At 29.6% G+C, this 23823-nt stretch overlaps 5 protein-coding genes across 5 annotated transcripts; 2 read left to right on the top strand and 3 right to left on the bottom strand.

The window, feature by feature from the left end:
- Positions 1-44: 44 nt before the first annotated feature.
- On the top strand, positions 45-770 carry GO595_000952 (putative tRNA N6-adenosine threonylcarbamoyltransferase; the record flags this gene model as incomplete). The annotated part of the gene is made up of 1 exon (XM_067923223.1): positions 45-770. The coding sequence occupies one exon, from the start codon at positions 45-47 to the stop codon at positions 768-770; it is 726 nt and encodes a 241-aa protein (XP_067778895.1).
- A 6206-nt stretch (positions 771-6976) lies between these two features.
- GO595_000951 (ef hand family protein) lies at positions 6977-9616 on the bottom strand (the record flags this gene model as incomplete). The annotated part of the gene is made up of 1 exon (XM_067923212.1): positions 6977-9616. The coding sequence occupies one exon, from the start codon at positions 9614-9616 to the stop codon at positions 6977-6979; it is 2640 nt and encodes an 879-aa protein (XP_067778894.1).
- Positions 9617-12923: 3307 nt separating this feature from the next.
- On the bottom strand, positions 12924-13727 carry GO595_000950 (Thioredoxin family protein; the record flags this gene model as incomplete). The annotated part of the gene is made up of 1 exon (XM_067923201.1): positions 12924-13727. One exon carries the CDS (start codon positions 13725-13727, stop codon positions 12924-12926), a length of 804 nt encoding a protein of 267 aa, XP_067778893.1.
- Positions 13728-15664: 1937 nt separating this feature from the next.
- GO595_000949 (Thioredoxin family protein) lies at positions 15665-16685 on the top strand (the record flags this gene model as incomplete). The annotated part of the gene is made up of 2 exons (XM_067923190.1): positions 15665-15929; positions 16045-16685. 2 exons carry the CDS (start codon positions 15665-15667, stop codon positions 16683-16685), a joined length of 906 nt encoding a protein of 301 aa, XP_067778892.1.
- A 4241-nt stretch (positions 16686-20926) lies between these two features.
- Positions 20927-22531, bottom strand: GO595_000948 (Pseudouridine synthase, Rsu; the record flags this gene model as incomplete). Its single annotated transcript, XM_067923179.1, has 1 exon — positions 20927-22531. One exon carries the CDS (start codon positions 22529-22531, stop codon positions 20927-20929), a length of 1605 nt encoding a protein of 534 aa, XP_067778891.1.
- Between the last annotated feature and the right edge of the window lie 1292 nt (positions 22532-23823).

The raw sequence follows: 23823 nt of genomic DNA, 5'->3' as shown, positions 1-23823 counted from the left end.
ACATGACATATGCATAAAAAGTGACGACAGTTTTTTTTAAAAAAATGTATTTTCTTGGACTTGAAAGCAGTGCAAATAAAATTGGGATTGGAATTGTTCAAAAAGATGGGACGATATTAGCTAATGTTCGTAAAACATTTTGTGCGCCACTTGGAGAAGGTTTTCGACCATCAGAAACAGCAGACCATCATCGTTCGAATGCAATTCCATTAGTATTAGAAGCATTTAAAGTTTCAGGTATTACACCACGAGATATTAAAGCTATTTGTTATACGATGGGACCAGGGATGGGTTCACCTTTAGAAGTTTGTGCTCTTCTTGGGCGTACATTATCACAATTATGGGATATTCCTCTTATTCCAGTTAATCATTGTGTAGCACATATTGAAATGGGTCGAGTAGTTACAGGCTCACGACATCCAGTTGTATTATATGTATCAGGAGGTAATACACAAGTTATTGCGCGTAGTGGAGATCGTTATAATATTTTTGGCGAAACACTTGACATTGCAGCAGGGAATTGTATTGATCGTTATGCTCGTTTAGTTGGAATTTCGAATGATCCAGCGCCAGGTCTCAATGTTGAACTATCAGCACGCCAAGGTAAGAAATATATTGCGCTTCCATATGTAGTCAAAGGTATGGATGTTTCGTTTTCAGGTATCTTAACGAAAGTTGAAGAACTTATTAGTCAAAGTGAATACAGCGTTGAAGACCCTCAGCTTCTCCGTCCAAGAGACAGTCTTTTCTATGCTTACAGAAATCACTGAACGAGCACTTGCGCACTGTGAAAGTAACGAAGTATTAATTGTTGGAGGCGTTGGATGTAATCGGCGCTTGCAAGAAATGGTCGGAGATATGGCGCGTATGCGAGGAGCGACAGTCTGCGCTATGGATGATCGATATTGCATTGACAATGGAGCTATGATTGCATATGCAGGGTCTCTTATTGAACACAGGAGTATTCCTATTGAAAAGGCGATAATTTCACAACGATATCGAACAGATCAAGTTATTGTTGATTGGGAATAAAATAAATATATAGAAAATAGAATATTGAAAATTAATAAATTTTTTTTAACTAATATGAAAATATCATTCATATATTGAAGTAAATTTAAATTTAAGAAAAGAAGATCAGATTTGTTTGTTTTATATAGAATACTTGAAAATTCTTGTTTACTTAAACCAGTCTGGAATTTATATTCACTTGGTTATTGTTGATTGGGAATAAAATAAATATATAGAAAATAGAATATTGAAAATTATTAAATTTTTGTAACGAATATGAAAATATCATTCATATATTGAAGTAAATTTAAATTTAAGAAAAGAAGATCAGATTTGTTTGTTTTATATAGGATACTTGAAATTTCTTGTTTTCTTGTCTGGAATTTAGAATCACTCAATCATCCAACAAGGCGAATAAATTTTATTATACATGTGTTGAACTGGTATTAGAAGTTGAAGAGGGATATAGAAATCATTTGTTTATATTGTTGATTTGGTGTGAAAATACTTAAAATTAAAAAAATACTTTAGCTATATATAATTTACTAAAAACATTAAATTTTAAAATTATAAAAATTCATTAAAGATTGAGCCGTCGTGAGGAACCAAACATCCGCAAGTTAGACATACCAAATCATATATTGACCAAATGCCAAGACCACCAAATGTGAAAAGTTTAACAAACCCTTGTGGGATATATCCTAGATAAAATAAATCTGCGCCAAATCCTCCGAAAAATACAGATAATGCAAATGTCGTATAAAATGAGTATGAACGTACTTCTTGACAATATTGAAGCATTTCAAATTTACGTGGTCCTAAACATTCCACTGATGGTAAAACTTCACAAACTGTTTTTTGAGGTCTTGAACTTGATTTACATTTACCATTTGTAAAATAACATTTTAACTTCTCTTTTTGTAATTGCCAGCAATATATACATGGAATTTTTTCAATTTTATATCGATTTCCTTCGCAAGAAATTTCTGAATTTAATGTACAATTAACTTTAACAGTACGTTCTAATTTACATTCGTCTATTTGACATTCATAATGCGATGGCCAAAAATTTGAACAATTTGCAGAGAAAACATTCGTAAAAAGAACACAAAACATTTTGGACACAAAATTTCTTTTTCAAATATTAATGACATAAATATTTATTCACAAATTTCATATTAATCCGTTAACAATAATTAGATTTCTATTTCTCGCTGCATATCTGGTATTTTTATAATACAGAAATCAATTTTCCCATTCAAAGTGTTATATTGTCCAAACCTTTCTATTTTATATTGAATATTCATCAATGATTTCATGATTGTCATATCAACAATAACTTCTCCAAAATCAGCTTCTTTCAAAATAGTACTTGACACCATAAAAGTATCGGAATACAAAGACACATATTCATGATCTGTTTGGTTAATTTCAAATAAGCATCTCGATCCGTTCAAAATCGACATCTTAAACTCATCAGAGTAAATACTCATCAAATGGGCACCTAAAGAGAGCGCATCTTTTATGTATTGTCTATTAGTTTCACTTGAATAAGTATTAAATAATAAAAAGAAACTAAACCTCTGTAATTTCTTGTACATTAATGTTGTATATGACTCTGATGTGGAACTTATTTCGTCTATAATCTCTTCGAATTTGTCAAGAGATAATCCCGGTCTAATAATAATATCAATAACAATGAAATTACTAATCAACAACATCTTCTCTTGGTTTTGCATGTCATCATACCATGAAGGAAGTAGAATTAATTTCTCTAAATTATCAACTTCTGCTTCTAATTTTTGTACATTTAATTTCAAATCTGTCAATTCTGTTATATCATAAATCAGTGTACATTTTCCATATAATTTAATTTTTGAACCATATTCATCTTTAGCACTACTATCAACACCAACAGGAACATATTTCAAAAAGTGCGTTTTGCCATCGGCCGTAACGGTTTCTCTTGGCAACTGACTAACGGTCAATTTTGTATAATCAGAAATTTGAGTTGCATCAACCGCGAAATTATTCATAAATTTGATGAAACCGTTTTTATGAGTGAAAATTATACCGTAGGGCACCCCTTCGATCAAATCGTCACTTAAAAAGTTTATTCCTTTATCGTCTTTGTTATAAAACTGATAAAAAGATTCATAAAATGGCGATTCATCAGGCAAAAATGTGCAAATTCTTATAAATACTTCGACGAATTTAATTCCAGATTTATAAGTATAAACGTTTGATATGAAATAAATAATTTGGAACACCAAATAAATGAAAATCAAAAAATTAAAAAAAAACATTGATTGACAAGCTTCATTTTCGAATATTTCTTTAATATTATTAATGAAATCGACGCTAAAGTTATAAGGTATGAAAGTTGATTGACCTACAAAATTATAATGAAACTCGCCAGGATTTAATATTTGCGTAAATATAAATGCTAAGTTATGAAGTTGAAAGAAGAACAATGATGACAAATCATCTCTATACTTACTTAAGCTTAAGTCTCTAATTGGTATTGTATTAGCATTAATAAGTGAATTCATTTCATTACATTCCACTTCAAATGAGAACGATGTTGAAAAAGGTTCGAATTGATTCAACAAATTATATATTGAATGCATTATACATAAAGAATTATTTGAAATGTCAGAAAAGTTCGCACTATTACTATTAGATACAATTGGATAATATGAATTTTGTATTGTTGCTAAAGCTAAATTCAAATTTAAAGTTTCTTTAATAGTATTAATATTTTCAGTAAACACAACTTTAAATAACATTATCATAGCTAATTGGAATATAAAACTAATAAAATAAATGAAAAATACTGTTGATGATATAGCTATATGTTGTGGTATAAATAAATATTTCGGTGGATGAAATAATTTATTCGAAAATTTGGAATAACGACTTACAAGTTTAGCCACAGATTTTTTAGGTATTTTAAATGGTAAATATGAAATTCGTTTTAATTTATTCTTTAAAGTTACAAAAAGAATTATAACAGCAACTAATAAAAATGCATAAACACAACCGAATAATATAAATTGACATTCATAAACATTATTATTAGTTTCAACTAAGTTATCTAATCTTTGATTTAAATAATTTGTTGAGTTAATATAATTATTTAAAACATTTAAACTATATTGTTCGACCATTCTAAAATTAATTTCTTTATTTGATATTAATAAATTAATAGTTTCTAATAAGAAATTATAATAATTATCAATTAATGTTTGATTAAATAAATTATATTTCACTAAAATATTTGGAATTTCAGTATTAATAATTCGATTACATTGATTTATAACATTTGCAATTTCGGGCATTGATGTATTTAAAGTAATATCATATTGATAATATAATAATATATAAACAATTTCATAAGTTGATTGATATATAGGTTGTGAATATGTTAAATATGGTCGAATAATACTTCCTTCAATAGAACTTTTGACACAAAAAAGTAATAATAATCCAATCATTGCAACGGCAAATAATAATGCAACCATTTCTACAACATATAAAAATATTAAAAATAATTTTCGTTGTTTTGAAAATGATTGATTAATTGATTCACATAATTCATATTGTTGTTTGTTTATATTTGATAATTTCGGTTGTATTAATTTCATTTCATTATTTGTTTCATTTTCATTTTCATTATCATTATTATTATTAATTTTTGTATCAGATTTAATTTGTAATTTGGTTAAGTCAACAGTAATGTTTTTAATGAACTCAATGTATTTTAATGCAAAATTATCTTCCGAAAATTCATTAATTTCATGTGACTTAAAATATTTCTCTAAATTTAATGAATTCTTTTCGATTTTCTTTGAATAATATAATACTTTATCTGATGATGATAATAAAATCGATTTCCAAAATTCATATTGTGAATTATAACATTTTTGTAATAATATATCTAATTGTTTTTGTTTTAAAGTAGTTTTATCTTCAATGTTATCATTAGTTTCTTTTACTTTTTCAATTAACGATGCAAGTAATAACTTATTAAATAAGTTTAAGTTATGTATCTTTAATAAACTTTCGCCAATCTCATAAAAGCCTTGGAAATCATATGTGCCTTGTTCTAAATAACGTAATGCAAAAATACATATTTCGATATCATCTGTATTATTTTTGATTATAGTTGATATTACATCATAATTAGAAATGTTTTCGGATAATAATGGATCATTATATAATAATAAAAATGTTATGTCTGATTTGGTCATATTCTTTAAATCGTCAATTTCAAAGTTCATTCCAAGTTTTTCATATTTCTTCTTGCGTAAATAAAATAATGTAATTGTAATAACTAAAAATAAACATAAAATTCCGATAAATGAATATTCAATAGGACGCTTCGAATCTGGAAAAATGATTATAAACTCACCGCCAATAGAAAATATAAATAAAAATTCAGATAAAACTAATGAAAAAATTTGCATATAATATGAAAAATGATATGTCTTGAAAAATGTTAAATAAAACATTTTGCCTGCAGAAAAAATTCGTATTAATGATAACATAAAATTAACTTTTTCAGTAAAAAAACGTGATAAAATTGATAAAAATATGCTAAGAATAAGATGCCCAAGCCAATTAACTAATAAATATGGACTACGAGTGGAATATGGCGTATTGTAAATGCCACATTTGACAACGCCTATGTAAGCGCATGAAAATAAAATGGGTAATGTGAAAATTGAAATTATTGGAATGACTATAAACTTTAATTCAGCTGTGTGTACTAAAGAACAAATACATGAAAAAAGATTCGTAATAACTAATAATAATAAATATATGGATAACGAGGATGTAAAAAAATTAGCAAACGATTTTAGATGACCAATAGCAAATGATTTCTTTCTATGAAGATAAAATGTGATATACATAATTAAACATAGAAAAAAAATAAGCAAAATAATATAAAATGGTGGACTTATGTATAAGATATTTCGAAAGCCTGAATTAAAGCAACTATAATATATGCAGCTAAAAAATAATTCAATGACTGAGTTATTCGGGAAAATATAATAGAAGCATGTTAAAATAAATATTAGCATCATAATTGTAGGAATAATAAAAATGTAAAATGGCTCATATTGAATTAACGCATTATCAGTAACGAAGTCAAAAATAAAATTTTCGATATGTGAGCTAGCATTACTATAAATCATATACTTATCTTTCCCAGGTAATTTCCCAATTATAGGATTATATTGCTGACTAAATGTGAGATCTGAGAACTTTGAGTCCACTATTGTGATATTTTTTCCTTTGCTACTATGAATACTGCTCAAATTTGTTTTGTGTGATGGGCTTATCGCACCATTCAAAAATTTATCTTTGGCTCTCAGGTTCAAAAAACCGTTTCTGAACAAGTTTCAATTTTGCTCAAAATCAAAAGATCAGAGATGTTTCGAAACATGTCGGTTATATCTTTTTCATCACCGCTGTTTATTGCCGCTTAGCCATTAGTGTATGTTTATGATGCACACAATAAAAACATCTTTATCACGGCTTGGGTGACCAGAAAATTGAGAACTCCAGTCGTAAATTTATAACGAACCTTTTTGTGAAGATTTATTTCTGTTTGAAAGGGAAAATAATTTGCTAGTAAACTTCTGAATTGTCGCCGATAAAAATCTGGCACCTCAAATCCTGTGAAAACAAAAGCAAATTAAGTTTTTAACATTATTATTTTTATTTTAATCTACATACATATGATTTCTTATGCATTTTCTACAAGCTGATGCAGTAAGACTTTACATTTGCTCTCTCTGGAAATTTGATTTCAATTAAAAACTAACAATTATTCAAGAGAATAAACATTAATACTCCACTCATAGGTAGTCTTGGAGATATAGTTTTGTTTAACAAAAAAGTTTTCATTTTAAATAATAAATAAAAACAAATATATTAACATTTAACAGTTAAATATTCACCGTGGCGAAATTGGCGGTGTTTTGACAGAATCTGCTTCATGAATAATTGTATCAATTTCCGTTATTGATAGAAGAGATTCTTTTCCTTTATCATACTTGAGTGCCCACCTTCTTTCAGAAAGTCCAAAAGAAGGATTAGATTGCAAGAACCCTAAACATTTTCCTGTTTTCATCTCCCATATCGAAACACAGCAATCTTCTGAAGACGTCAAAACGATAGGTTGACCGTTAGCTTTGAATATGGAAACCGACGTAACCGCCGCAAGATGTGCTTTCCACTTCAGTATCAACTGGAAAGACCCAATCGGCAATTCATTAACATTTGACAGCACTTCCTTTGCTTCCTCTGTTGAAGTCATTACTTTGTTTCCTCTTTGGTTGATTAACGCTTGATATTCGGTTGAATTGATTTGCGTTTCGGCCTTCTTTTTATCAGGGAACTGACTAATAACATGTTGCACATCCCACAACCTCAGCTCCCCATTGTTGTCAGCAGTAACCAAATATTTTTCGTAGAATGCTAATCCCAAAATATTTGATGTTGTTGTTCCAATGTAGAAATTCGGCAGCTGCGTCACTGCGTGTGGTTCTTCTGTAATTACATTCCAGAATGTTATACATCCAAATGAATCAGTTGAACATAATAATGATGAATCATCAACAAATTCAAGGGCCAAAATTTCCGCTTCAACCTTTTGTGGTTTTAGCACTCCAACACTTTTTAATTTTGATAAATTCCATAATGTTATTTCTCCTTTTCCTGTTCCTACAGCTATTATTAAGTGCTCTTGGTTCACAGCCATACATAATAAATCATCTTTGTTCTCTGTAACTAAGTTTGCTTTTCTTCCATTTGTTTCATTATTCCATAACGTTATTGTACCACCCCATCCGGCGGTTATGACCGTTTGTAGTTTTGGTATGTACGATACGGCGGTTATGTCAGATGTATGCTTTCCAATAAAACAAACAACTTTTCCTGTTAGGAAATGTACACATAATAGCTCACCACCATGACACCCAACAAAAAGAAGTGTTTGTGTATCATCTAAAGATAATGCTGTTATCATTGATGGAGCTATTGATCTAAAGACACTTCTCATTTCTCCTGTCGACAAATCCCATTGTTGAATGTTTTGTCCACTACAAGTTGTTATCATATGAAATAGGGTATTCACTAATGCATATCTTATTGGAATTCGATCACTTTCCGTTGGCTTAATATTTTCATCATACTCATAAAACTGTATCATTCTTCCACCAATTACGAACCTCTTATGTTGACCACAATGTGAAATTGCAGCGATTGGTGATGCGCCAGTAATTTGCAATGACCTATTTAACATCTTTTGTGTTGTCTCCGTCAGGTTTACTTTGCTTACGAAACCACCATAAGGAGAAATCGAAAATGATTGGACAATTGTCATCATTCTTGAGTTGATTATATGAACGTTACCTTTTCTATCAGCAATTATTAGATGTGAAGTATGTGGGATACAAGTCATAGCCGAGACTACACCTGTTGGACAATTAATTGTCGACACCACAGATGGAATAAACGGGTTCCATGCTTTAACGGTCGTTTCGTGGGCGGCCGTTACCAACGCGTGTAACGGTTCCGAATAAGAAATTGTGTGTATCGGCGCTTGATGTGCTTGTACATGATGTATTAAACGAAGCTTCTTTCTATCCCATATGTTGAGTGCTCCTGATTCATCACCAGTCGCAAAGCTTGATGAGTTCGGGATAAGTGCGATACATGTTAGTGATGATTCATTCGGAATTTTAATTGATGAAATACAATGCCAATTCATTCGCGATGGCTTTTCGCCCCAATTCTCAGCAACCCAACAATGAAGTTTGCCATTTTCATTACCAGTAAAAATCGTATGCGTATTCGGATCATACTCAATACAAAAATGTGTGGATTCGGGCGTAGGAATGTCTTGCGCAAGAGAATAACTTTGCGTTAAGTTAAGGACTTCAATTCCTGTCGGATAAACTATGGCCATCAAACTACGCTCTGGAATTATACATCCATCGAAGATGGCATTCACTGGTTTCCCTTCAAGTTTAATCTTACGGATTAAAGATAGGGACGTTGGTGAAAAAACAAGAATAAATCCATTGAATGTGAAACCAATGACATGATCATTCATAGAATCATAAAGAAATTTGATGACACCAAAATCACCAGATGGACATATGATCTCTTTCTCATAATGATATTTGACTACTGTGTCAACTCGAGTTTTTTCGCGATCAAATACACAACATGAAGTGATAAACGATAGAAAATTTTGCCATTGTATTGAATTTGAGCGGTTGTAATCAATTTGCCTGAAAAAATTAACGAGTTTTTGTACCCAAATTCGCTTTTGGCTTGTGGAATGGGACTCTGGCTCTGGAAAAAACTTGAGCATTACATGAACAAATTCAGCAAGATTGAGACCTCTTTCTCCTCGAATGTCCCACTCTTTTGATAATTGTTTTAATGTTTCATCATTCCATGAAATAAAGGTAAGTATATTGAATTCAGAAAGTGGATCATAATGACTCATCCCTTCGCCTTCCTTTTCTTGCTTCTGTGGTACATCAGGATTAGCCAGATCAAATGTTACTCTGCTTACTTCCATCAACCATCAAAAAAAAGAATCAAATTCAGGGCACCCCAAAATATGTTTGAAGTAACTCTCATCAAAGTCTCCAAGCTACCTAATCTATTGTAAAAAATTAAAAAATGCCATTAATATTAATATTAATTAATATTAATTAATGGTGATTTCGTAATGAAAATAAAAATATCAAAAAAAAATTCTTTGTTTAAAGATGCACTCCATGGTAAACAATTTTAAATATGTCCGAATGCAGTTTCATAGTATTTAACATAAAAATAAAAATTACAAATTAACATTAATATATAATTTATTATAAAATAATAAGTTTTTGATGGTAACATTTGTAGTTCACATTTATACAAGTGATGCTATAAATATTCTTCAGTACATCCCCTTCAATTAACGACATCCCCCTCTTTTTCAGAACTGTTGATCGGTTTGTTTTTAATTTTCTATCGTCAATCATTTCACTTCATTAATTTCACAATTTTCAAGGTTTCTTATTCCGATTGCAAACATTTCCATGAATCCAAGTGCATTTTTTTCTTCTTCCGTAATACTATTTACTTTTATCTGTAAAATCGCATCGATATCATTGATCAGATTTTGAGCGCAGGCTTTCAGTAACAACAATTTGTTTAAAGCAGAAGTTTCATTTTCGTTTTTAATTCTTTCGAGAAGAATTTTAATTAATTCTTTATTTTCACATTTCAATGCCTTTATTAATATTTCAGTTATTAAATTTTGAGCCAAATTATTATTATTTTCCATAATTAATTTATTTTCTTCGTAATATTCTTTTGTCACGTCAATTAGTTGAGAAAATTCGTCTGAAATCGGAAGACTTTTTAATTCGTTTGGGAAACAACAAATTGTTTCTATTCCAGGATCATATAAATCAACAAATTTCTTAGAGTTATCATCATTTGGCTCGAAAAAGTATTTGCTTTTTAATTGTTCATAGTTAATATTTTTCATTTTAATTCTTTTTTTCTCTATAAAAGGTTTTGTAATCGTAATAAATTTAATGTCTCCGATTTTATTAATTATGTCAAATAAAAATTTAATGTAATATGAATAAATAGATGTTAAAGGTTTTATAATAAGACTTTGTTCATATTGTGAAAGACCTTTTGGAAGTGTATTATTAGGAATTGTGCTTTGATAATTTGAATCAATTTCTTTATATATTTTCGATGAATTTGTAAGTAAACATGAAAGATTTAAAAATGATATACAATCATAGTAATTATCAATAGCAAAACAATATATTGAACATACTAATGATGGAAGTGGTGATGACCAAATTGAATTCATTATTAATGGAAACAATTTATTACATTTATTTTGATCATTTAAATTAATCAAAATTATCGAATATAAACAAATGACTTCTAAATCATCCGGATATAATTTTATATGTTTGTCTATAATAGGAATAAGACTTTTCGCTAAATTGGACTTTAAAGATATGTTACGAAGTATAAAAAGAAGAATTTTTGATAATTTTGAATCGTATTTGTCTAATATTTGTAAAATGTAATTTGCGTCAGTGTTAATTAGTAACGCAAATGATAAAGATAGTTGGAAATCATCAGTATTAAGATGATTATGAATACAGTACTCGATTTCAGCTGTAGTAAATCTTAATGTGTCCCAAACATTATAAAATGGCGTGTCAATATAATTGGTGGATAAAAGCCCATATAAAAGAGGTTGACCTGCTCGATAATATCGGAGCTTGGAAGAGAGAAAAATTTGTTTCCAGTCGGACTCGGTTATGTTTTCAAGAGTTGACTCATCTTTTAACGATTTTTGGAAATATAAACAACCGCCTGAAATGCCTACAGTAATAATTGCTTCTTTGAGTGAAAATGAATCCCATGTGTAAAGGTGTCCCTTGGTGATTTTATAAGTTGAAGATCCTGGAAACCAGTTTGATGATTCTTGACGACTAAGTAAACTATAAAAATATGCTGAAAATGGAGCTTGAGAATCAAGGGGCAAACCACCAAGTGAATGAAAAAATGTTATTGGTTCATTAGAATGATGAAATAACGAAGTTTGAATTTTGTCAATACAAACTAAATCATCTGGACCAAGACCAGAGTGGCAATCTTCAAGTCTCTTATGTCGTTCTTCAATAAGATTAGGTCCTTCTACTTCATGGAGACCTGAAATTGCTTTAGACATATAAATAAACGTTCTCTACCATGGTGGAAGCCTCTTTTAAATTGTCATCTTGTTTTCATCCAAAGCATTACCATTACTCAACACAGCCAAAGTTTGTTCTAAAATATTGATAATTTAATTTATCTCTCATAATCAAAATTTCATTCAGGAAATTTAAATCTTATTTTTTTTGAACAAGTTAAATATATAGTTTTATTATGTATTATAAATCGCAAATTTTTATATAAATTGAAGAATTAATCAAAGAAACTTGCAGAATTGGTCAAATGGTCAGGCATTAACGTTCGCATTGTTTAAAAAACTTTTTCTGAAGTTTATGTTTTTGATTAAAATTTATGTTTCGCCCCCAAAAGAAATTTAGTGCATTAACTATATGCCTGCATATTTTAGCAGTTCAATTAGCGTTTTACTTAGGATTTTTTGTATATGCATTAATAATTGATGGCATTCTTGGATTGAAATTTTCGTCGAGTCAGATGTTCGATTACAGAAATTTCTCATTTCACAAACATTTTGAAGTATCAATTTTAGGAGAACTTTTCAGTGGTCTTATATGTGCATGTGTGTTTTCTTGGATTGAAGGAAGACATCGGAGAGCTCTTGATTTCATCAGTACAACATATCTCTTTTATTTATTAATTTCATGGGTTCAATATGGATTCCCTTCAACTCTTTTGTGGTGGGTTATATTTATTTTATCATTTCTTATTTCGTATTTTGTAGCAAGAAAAATTTCACTTCATTATGAACTTCAAGACATCCAAATCGAACCATTAGTTTTAGACTCATGGAAATAAATAGTACAATTTTGTATATAAAGTTATGTTCACCTATAACTTATCAATAAATTCTTTCCATATATTAAATCTGTTTTTTTATTCATTGGACATTTTCATTGTTACCAAATCCAAAGCGAACAAAAAACCAAAAGCAAAGAAAAAGAGCGAAAATCAATCAACCAAAAGTTCATTGGACATTTTTGTTGTTCGTGAAAAGCGCTAAAAAAAATTTTAATTTTGTTAATAAATAAATAAATAAATAAATATTAAAAAGAAATTATGTTTTTGTTTTATTTAGCTAAAGTTCATTATTAGTATCAAGTTTAGCACGTTTAATCCATTTAGCACTTCCATCAAAAACGCGATCCATAGTACTTAATAAATCTTCTGCTTTTTTCGATATGAACGAATGCATCTTTGCGTGGATGATAAATCCAAATTCCTCCTTCTTCCATAAATTTAAATGGAAGGTTTTGTGTACCTGCAAATAATAATAATTTACGTCGTCCTTTTTTTTTTTTTTTTGTAGATGCACCACTTGGGACTTGACTTGAAACTGATAATAAACACATTTGTTTACCTCCAACACAATAATCTATAAATTGATCTGGAAGTAAAATTTCATTTTCATCTGTCATATCAATAGGTTCGCGAAATCGTTTCTCAAAGAATCGTTCAATACCTTCACATAATGATTTAAATCGAATTGGTCCATTATAAACTTCACGATGTGTACCATTAAAGAAAACAACACTTGGAATTTGTGTAACTTTAAATGATGAAAATAAACTTTCATTACGACAAATTCCAATACGAACTGGTTTCTTATAAAAATATGTCGAAATTCCACTCCATAATGGTCGTTTCTTGGTCTTGTTAGTAAAGTAAATAGCACTGGGTTGTGAAACAAAACTATCAACCCATGATGACGTAACATTCTCTGAAAGATCTGGAACATACTTAATGCTATTTTTAACTAAATATGATACTTTAAATGGTCCTGTATATGGAATGTTTTTGTCTTCATAATAAATCCTAAATGATGGGAAATTACGAAGTTCGTACATTTCAACTGGTTTAGGTGCACGGCGAATATTAAGAACCCCAAATTTAACCATACCTTCTGTATGTTCTGATGCATTCTTAAAACGATTCATCATTAAAAACTGTTTCGTTATCATCATCTGTCATAAACATTACAAACCATACTTCATTAGGTTTATGTTTAAGAACTTCAGCTTCAAATGTTTTATCAGTAAGCATAACGACTTTACTTTCAGAAGCATTGAGAAATGCAGTGAGAGCAAAGAAAAAAAGCATACTTTAAAATGGCTGGATGGTTGCTATCGGCTTTTTCCATTATTTTGACAAATTGGGAGGACATTCAAAAAAGTCCATAATGACAAGACTCACAAAAAAACAAAATTTTTAAATTGTGAGCTCATTATTTATTAAAACTTACATTTTTTTGGATAAATAAAACTAACAGAATTTTGTTTTCGTTGATATAAATTTAATCACCTATATTTAATGTGTCTCTGAAGAAATCTTAAAATCCTTTCTAAATACGTTTCAATTTTTAATTGTAGTCATAATAAATCAAAGCCTTTTGTATGAAATTTTGCTATAAATTTGGAAAAAATTAAAAATTATATTCCTTTATTTGCGTAGAAATAGTTTTTTATATTTAAGTGTAATTAAAAAAAATTTTTAAGGTTCATTCAGACATTATTGACATTTAATATCAATCTCATTTCTAAATCGGAAAATATTTCGTGCTGTTAATTTTTCACATATGACTTAGAAATATCGAAAATATAAAACAAACACTAATTACAAATCAAGAAATATTAATAAATTTATTTAAAGATGGACAATGTGAAGCAGCTTATTCATTAACAGATAAAAATCAACATATCCATGAATAATTCATAACTTTTAGTTGCAATTAAAAAAAAATAAAATAAAACGGATGAAAATGTTAATAAAGTTTCTTATTTATTAGAGTTATATTATCAAAAGGAATCAAATCAAAAAATTTATTTCAAATTAAAGAGAAAAAATGTTTTTCAGAATTAATTGGTGGTTTTGTCGTTTTGATTATCGGGGTCCAATTACATTTAATAAGATACGACGAAACATAATATGCATATTAGGTTTTGAGGGTTTATAATAATATAATTAAATGAAAAATGAATTTGAAAATTTTGAAAAAACATTTTCAAAAATTTATTATAAATATTTAAATAACAAATTAAAAAAAAAATAAAAATAATTTCGATGAAATTAATCGAAATGACTTCATAAAAGAAATGAAAAATTCAATAAATCAATCTCATTTTATTATTTAACGAAATAATGATTTCTATTTTTTAAATACAGATTTAAATTTCTCATGTGTTTTAATGTTATTTAATTAACGTTAATTAACAATATCACAACTTATATAATAAAAAGTTTTATATGAAGCAAATGATTATAAAAAATATCATTTGAATAAAATAATTATTGATGTTATCCGATAATCAAATGGGAAAAAATAATTATAATTATTTATTATTTATTTAGTTGTTCGAACAACTATAGTTTATAAGAGTTGAATGATCTTTTTTTTTCTTTATAAATCTTTACCATTATGAAAAAAAAAAGAATTCTTTTCAAATTTTTTGGGATATTAGGTATTTTTTAATCTTGAAAAAGACTTTTAGATTTGTGCATTTTTTAAAACGTAATACCAGGCAAATTTTTTTATTTCAAAAATAAACTAGTGAATGTCTTGACAGACCTGGCATTTATATTTTTATTACATTTTGCTTTTGGTCCAAAAAAAATATATGCATTTTACTCAGAAATCGTGATCAATAAGTCATCCTCTCTGATGAGTAGATAAATTATGATGATTCGTGGTAAAAAAAAATTTTCTTATTAAATTAATACCATATCTTTAATTCACTAAAGAAAAAAATATTCAAACAAGCTTTAAGGCATTTAAATCATTTTTATGAATGAAGTCAAATAAAAAAAAATTATTTCATTTTTATTTTGTGTAATTATTTGGAAAAAGCCGATAGCAACCATCCAGCCATTTTAAAGTATGCTTTTTTTCTTTGCTCTCACTGCATTTCTCAATGCTTCTGAAAGTAAAGTCGTTATGCTTACTGATAAAACATTTGAAGCTGAAGTTCTTAAACATAAACCTAATGAAGTATGGTTTGTAATGTTTATGACAGATGATGATAACGAAACAGTTTTAATGATGAATCGTTTTAAGAATGCATCAGAACATACAGAAGGTATGGTTAAATTTGGGGTTCTTAATATTCGCCGTGCACCTAAACCAGTTGAAATGTACGAACTTCGTAATTTCCCATCATTTAGGATTTATTATGAAGACAAAAACATTCCATATACAGGACCATTTAAAGTATCATATTTAGTTAAAAAATAGCATTAAGTATGTTCCAGATCTTTCAGAGAATGTTACGTCATCATGGGTTGATAGTTTTGTTTCACAACCCAGTGCTATTTACTTTACTAACAAGACCAAGAAACGACCATTATGGAGTGGAATTTCGACATATTTTTATAAGAAACCAGTTCGTATTGGAATTTGTCGTAATGAAAGTTTATTTTCATCATTTAAAGTTACACAAATTCCAAGTGTTGTTTTCTTTAATGGTACACATCGTGAAGTTTATAATGGACCAATTCGATTTAAATCATTATGTGAAGGTATTGAACGATTCTTTGAGAAACGATTTCGCGAACCTATTGATATGACAGATGAAAATGAAATTTTACTTCCAGATCAATTTATAGATTATTGTGTTGGAGGTAAACAAATGTGTTTATTATCAGTTTCAAGTCAAGTCCCAAGTGGTGCATCTACATTATTAAAAGAAAAAGGACGACGTAAATTATTATTATTTGCAGGTACACAAAACCTTCCATTTAAATTTATGGAAGAAGGAGGAATTTGGATTTATCATCCACGCAAAGATGCATTCGTTCATATCGAAAAAGCAGAAGATTTATTAAGTACTATGGATCGCGTTTTTGATGGAAGTGCTAAATGGATTAAACGTGCTAAACTTGATACTAATAATGAACTTTAGCTAAATAAAACAAAAACATAATTTCTTTTTAATATTTATTTATTTATTTATTTATTAACAAAATTAAAATTTTTTTTAGCGCTTTTCACGAACAACAAAAATGTCCAATGAACTTTTGGTTGATTGATTTTCGCTCTTTTTCTTTGCTTTTGGTTTTTTGTTCGTTTTGGTTTTGGTAACAGTTTTCTTTTTGTCGCTCTTTGTTGTTTTGATGCTTGCGCTCTTTTGAGGACTGTGTTTCTGTGGCTTAAAAATGTTGTCAATGGATTCTGTTGCTTTGCTTTGACTAAAAACTGAATTAAAACGCGAAATGGCAAATGAACCCATGATTTTGGTCATGAGAAAATCTTTTAATTTTTGCGCAAGAGATGATGTTAAATAATGTCGAAGGATATCCCATGCATGTTCAATAAGAATATTGTCTTCTTGCGGAGTACTGTTACGAAGAAAAGGTAAAAGCTTAGTACATCTAGAGTATAACCAATTCATTGTTTTTTCCTCATCATAAAACCAAACTGTTATTTCCCCATAACAAACTTCTGAACACACAAGCTGAATATAAGGGAAAAAAAGGTCCTGTATTTTTTCATATGGAGTGTCAATAAAATATTCTTTAAGAGGATACGTTTCTTTTGCCCCTCTATTATGCATTAATGGAAGAACCAAAAACAGAGGATGAATCCTAGCGGCCAAGAGGGCATTTCCATCTGAAATAATTTCATCACCTATGAAAAATGAAGATAAATTAGAGATTTCAAGAATTTCGAATATTTGTGTATTTTGTATCACAAATGGAGATTTCTTTTGGGTTCTTGGGTGTGGCAAAAATATTATTTCTGATTTTTCAGGAAAATTAAAAGGTATTAAAGCAACTTTTTTCTTCATGAAATTCGGCCAATTAAGTTCACAAAATAATTTTAAACGTGTTGCGCCATCCTAAATTTTGTGTTTTTGATAGTTGCTAAAAATTTTTTCATCAATTTTCGGTTATAAAACTCTCGAAAAAATTTTGTCTGATTCTCTTCAAATTATGGGGAAAAATCCATTAAACTTGTTATGGTTTACCGAAGCTAGATATCCCAGGTTTTAAGCAAGATATCCACTGAATTCAGTTTCATCATTTTTAAAATCAAAAAAATTGAAAAAAAGAGGGGCAAGCCGGAATCGAACCGACTACCAGAGGATCTGCAATCCTATGCTCTACCGGTGAGCTATTGCCCCTTTCGATAAAAATATTACAATTTATTATAATAATTATAAAAAATCAAAATTATTATAATGATCAAAATTTCATATTATTTATTGTTATGGATTAAAATTTATATGCTTGTAACTATCATATCAAATGCTTTTAAAAAACCGTATGCAAATTCTTTGAATAGTTATCATTTTATTGAAAAAGAATTAAATTTATAAATTCGAACAAAAAGGAAATTGTTTTTAAGTGCCATCTATTTTGTACTTATAATAGAAGAAGACAATATCAAAAATTTCAATTGAACATATAATTATATCATTAATGAGTCTTTTAAAATTGGCTTATACACGCTTTATAGTAGTGTACAGCAAGAGCTCTTTTTTATTAGTGTTGGATTGTTATTTTCAGTAATGATCTCTTTATCATTTTCTGGTAAAGATGTTTGTCCAGAAACAATTGGAACAAATGTAGGTTGTGTGTCATCGCTTGGAATGTTATTTTCATCTGAATTAATATTTTCAGAATTTCCAGATTGTGATTTTTTCTGAATCTGTGAAGATTGAGGACTGCTTTTAGTTGGTGCATTAGTATTGCTTTCGTTTGAAGATGTCTCACTTTCTTCATAATCTATTGGATCATTTCTCAAATCCAATATTTCAGCACCATCAGACATTCCCACTTTTTCAGCTAGAATTGGATTGTTTTTGGGTTGCGCAACCGACTATTTATCGATTTAAAAATTGAATAACAAAATGATTTCAAAGCATTTTAATCGTTGGAACCTGAATTTTGAACGTTTGACAGAAAAGCCGGTTTTTAAAACAACAGGAAAAGGATCGTTTCCCAGAATTCAAAAAACTATTCAAGCCAAACAGAGTCCGTGAAAAAGTCGGATCCACGCAATCTCCCAATTCATCCTCGAACAAAACAGGTCATAAATTCATCCCTTCCAGAAGCACTCATTAAACCATCTGAGCCATATGGAAATAATGGGATGGATAATATTAACGGGGATTTGATTCTTTTTGAGAATCAACGAATTGACGATTCAAAAGGGAACATCTTTGAAATTCAAAAATGGCTAGGTGCTGGGCAATTTGGTCAAGTTTACAGATGTGTTCAATGTTATGCTGGAGAACCCACCGATCGGCAGTTTGCCATTAAAATTTCAAAGTCAACACCCGAGGCGCATTGCCAATTTCAATACGAAATGCAAGCTTTGTTATGGGTATGTTTCATTACTTTGAGATAATATTTAAACGATTATCTCAAAGCAACATATGAACTTCTAACACACAGCTAAAAACATATTTTAATGCCAAAGATCTATCTAAGATCTCTGTTATTGAATCAGGCTTTGTATATTGTAATCATTTTTGCATCATAATAGATTTATTAGGTCCATCTATTCTTGATGAAATCGCGGAACACAAGTACAAAGGCCTTCCATTGAAGTATGTACAATCAGTACTCAATTCTATACTACCAGTCTTATATACACTTTCCACCTATAATCTAATGCATCTGGATGTCAAGCCCGAGAATGTTCTCCAAACATATCCCAAGTCCACTGAAAGTTTTAAGCTTATTGATTTTGGGAGTTGTTTATTTGTCGGAGATAGTCTTGAAATTCAATATGTACAATCCCGATTTTACCGGGCCCCCGAAGTACTTTTGCGACTACCATATGATAGTAAAGTTGATATATGGTCTATTGGCTGTCTTGCAGCCGAGTTAATGTTAGGGTTACCATTATTGCCAGCTCAAAGCGAGCTACATCTTGCGTACCTAATTGTACAAACAATTGGAGAATTTCCTCCACAAATGGCGACGGCATCGCCAAGAAACTTGCAACTTTTTATGCCCGATGGAACTTTAAAAAGTCCACAACAATTATGTGAAGAAAACGACGAAGATTTTATTTCTTCTTTTCAGCCTTATTTCGTGCACCAAAAATTGGAAGACATAATTATGAGTTATGAACCTGACGAAGAAAAAGATAACGAAATAGAAAACAGAAAAATATTTTTGGATCTGTTGAAAAAAATGTTGGTAATCGAACCGCAAAAAAGAATTTCGGCAGAAGGCGCGTTAAAACATCCATTCATGAAAATTAAATTTAGATGACAATGATAAACTGCTGCAAAATAATATAATTGGAAAAAAATTAATTACTTCGGCGGGTTTGATAGGTTATTATCAATGAACGCAACTTAAATAATGAAAAAAAAAATAAATAAAAAAATAAATATCATCAGATTTTATGTTATAAAGAAATCTATTGTAAACGATTTGGGTAAATCAGATTTGAAAATATTAAAGAGACACCAATTATGACATAAAGTTAATTTGTATATATATTGCTATGATGAAATTTCGTATGGGCCTATTCTTGTGTACAAGAATTGGTATTATTATTATTTCAGGTTTTAGGAATGTTTTTTGTAGAAAAGTTTTTATTGAAAGATGAAACAATGTTTACAACATAGTTTTTGCAATGTGATTTTTGTGATATTTGATAATTGAGAAAGTTTAGATTTAGTTCTCCTTGATTAATTCAAGTATTGAATATTTTATTAAAGGAAATTTACTCCCTTCGAATGAAGATTCATTTCATATTTGACATTTTTTATTGTTAAATTTTAAAAGCAATTCACATTGAAATATAAATTTTGGATTTATTGCTATGCTAAGCTAATACTCATTACAAAAGGATCATTAATTTAAATTTAATGTATATTATTTAACAATACATTTATTTTTTACTTCTAAATACAGCGGTAATGTTAAAAAATAAACTCAGATTCATTTTGTGGGTCATTTTCAAATGGATCTTTAAAATACACAAAATAATGATATAATAAATTTAAATTGATGCAAATTCTAATACATCTCTACTTATGTTTAACAGTGAATAAAAACATTCGTAGTATAGAATAATATAAAGTGAATTATTGAAACGTTTTTACAATAATAAAATTATATTATGCTCAACCAATAAAATTTACTAATAATTATTATATTTTTCTATAATTTTTTTGATTTATCCTCCAAAATATTTCAGCTTCAAATTCTCCATAAGTTCATTTTCATCTGGAGGATCATTTCCAAAGTCCAAGTTCGGTAATTCTGATAAATATTCAGTGCTGTTCTGTATAAAGTCTGTGAATGGCTCGAGGCCGCCCATTTCAGTAACTGCATAAGAATATATTTCGTCAATAAAAGGTTCGCTGTTTTTTTCGAATCCTTTCTTCAGGAATATACTCGTCAAGCCAGCCACCTCAAGTGCATGAAGCATTTCTGGTGATACTGTATCTGGAATTTCTGGCATCTCATCTGGTAGCAATACAACTCCTTTTTCAACATTGATATATCTCTGTAGAAATTGTATGGCTTCTTGAGCAAATTCTTCTTTGGCTAATGGATCGGGCTTCATTGGAGCATTAGGTTTGAATATACTACTTCGAAGCATGACCTCCTGAATTTTGGAATTTGCCCTTACTGGCTGAACCCTATGAGGTTTCCTGGTTGACTGTGGTTGAATTCGTGGTTTTTCTGGTTCAATTTCAATTGGCATAGATGGGATAATGAAACTATTACTAGCTGAACTATCACCACCGTTGGCTGGAGGGCTGCGCGCATCCCGCGGAGACTCCCGAGAATCATGTGGGCTCTTTGCGTCTTTGTTTGGGGTGTGCCCTTCATTCGGAGTGCCCCAACCACTTGGGGGGGTTCTGTTTCCATCGCTCACGGGTCTATCGTTAAACGGACTTCTGCTGTCATCATAGGGTGGCTTTCCATCATCGTATGGAGAATTCCTGTCTTTATCATAAGGCGGTGACCTTCTATCATCATATCTGTCATTGTCATCGTTATATGGTTTCCTTCTATCATCGTATGGCGGCGAACTTCTGCCGTCACGAGGAGGAGATCTTCTGTCGTCAAATCTATCATCGTCATCATATGGTTTTCGATCATCAAATCTGTCATCGTATGGCGGTGGCCTTCTGTCGTCATATCTATCATCGTCATATGGCCTTCGGTCATCGTTAGGTGGCGATCTTCTGTCATCATAAGGAGGAGATCTTCTGTCATCAAATCTATCATTGTCATCATATGGTTTTCGGTCATCAAATCTATCATCGTATGGCGGTGGCCTTTGATCATCATATCTATCATCGTCATGTGGCCTTCTGTCGTCATAAGGTGGCGATCTTCTGTCATCGTATCTATCATTATTATATGGTTTTCTATCATCAAAAGGGGGTGATCTTCTGTCATCATTGTCATAAGGTCTCCTTCCATCATCATATCTATCATCATTGTCATAAGGTCTCCTTCTGTCATCATATCTATCATCGCTATATGGCTTTCTGTCATCATAAAGAGGCGGCCGTCTGTCGCCATATCTATCGTTGTCATCATATGGCTTCCTGTTATCAAAAGGGGGAGGCCTTGTATCATCATATCTATCATCATTGAATCTATTTCCAGATGGAGAATTTTTTCCACCATTATTGTATGGAATATTTCCTTCATTGTCGCGCTTATCATCACGTGGATTAAATCCTCTGTTGGCTGACAAATTTTTTGAATTTTGAATAGTTTGTGAAAATCTATTTTGGCCATTTGTTTGTTGTGGCCCCATAGATGGGTTGAATTTTCCCCAATCATTTAGATTTATCCTTCTTACCTTCCTTTTATTTTTACTGTTTTCTTCCATAAAACCAACTAAAATTCACAGGGCATGTCAATTTTTTGAGCAACTAATGGAAATTAAAAATTAAAATTAAAAAATACCTTTCATCTTACCAAATTCCATTTTTAACACATGATTTCACAATGCCTCAACACTTTTGATAATTTAGCATTTTGACATTTTAAAATTATTTAATAACAAAATTATTGTATTTTATATTCATTTTTTGGTACAAAATCAAGGAAATTATTGTGTCTCAGCGAATATTATTTTAAGCATCAGTTACTAGTTTATTTTCAACATATTTTAAAATCATCACTCATAATCAAAATTGTTAGGTAGTAAACCCAATTTATAAAATATTTTTAAACAGTCAATTATCTTCTGTTTCTTTTTTTAATAATGAAGAAAATAAGAAATAAAAAATAAATTGGTGAGGGATTTATTTAAGCTGTGCGTTTGTTCGATCTTATTCTTGACAAGCAGAGCAATTGAGTTAAAGTTGCTCCATCAAAAATGATTAATGACGTTCAAAGAAAATTTTAACACCTCTTCTAACAATTTTTTTTTGTATTATCATTTCACTTAGATAAAAGAGATATTCATTGCTTCCATATTCTTTATAGAAAATTATATTTGATGACATTTTTGAGTTCCAACTCTTTCATTCATTTGAAAATCAAAAAAATGACGATTTTGAGTGGGGAGAAAAAATTCAATATCACTTATATTTCAACAAGTGAAAAAAAATTCCAAAAAATAATAAAACGCTCATCGAGTTCATTCTTTATAGTTTTTATTTATATATTATTTATTTTTCTTGATCAAGAGGATGTAAGGACTTTTTGCACCCCCTATATTTTTTTTTTTATTTTCATAAGGCTTATTTAAACTTGATGTTGTTACATATTTTAAACATTTAAAAAATTTAAATCAGAATTAATTTTTCATTTATATATAATTATTTTTTTATTCATCTAAGATTTCATCGAAACTCTGAATTTTTGTAATAATCTGTGGCACATTACCCATATTAAACACCGTATCTTTACTCCACTCAATGAAAGCGAACTCTTTTTCTTCCTTTTTATAATTTGAGGATGATTGCATGAACATTGAATTTCCTCTTTTGAATGTTGATACCAATGATTTATTTTTATTTGATCTATTTTGACCCATTGAAGTTCTTCCTTGAATTTTCCAAGTAGTTCTTAAACTTGTTGAATCTGCGTCTGTTATTA

The sequence above is a fragment of the Histomonas meleagridis genome (assembly GCF_020186115.1).
Source record: "Histomonas meleagridis strain 2922-C6/04-10x chromosome Unknown contig_118, whole genome shotgun sequence".
NCBI classification, from domain to species: Eukaryota; Parabasalia; order Tritrichomonadida; family Dientamoebidae; genus Histomonas; species Histomonas meleagridis.
This window is presented reverse-complemented; position numbering and strand designations above follow the sequence as displayed.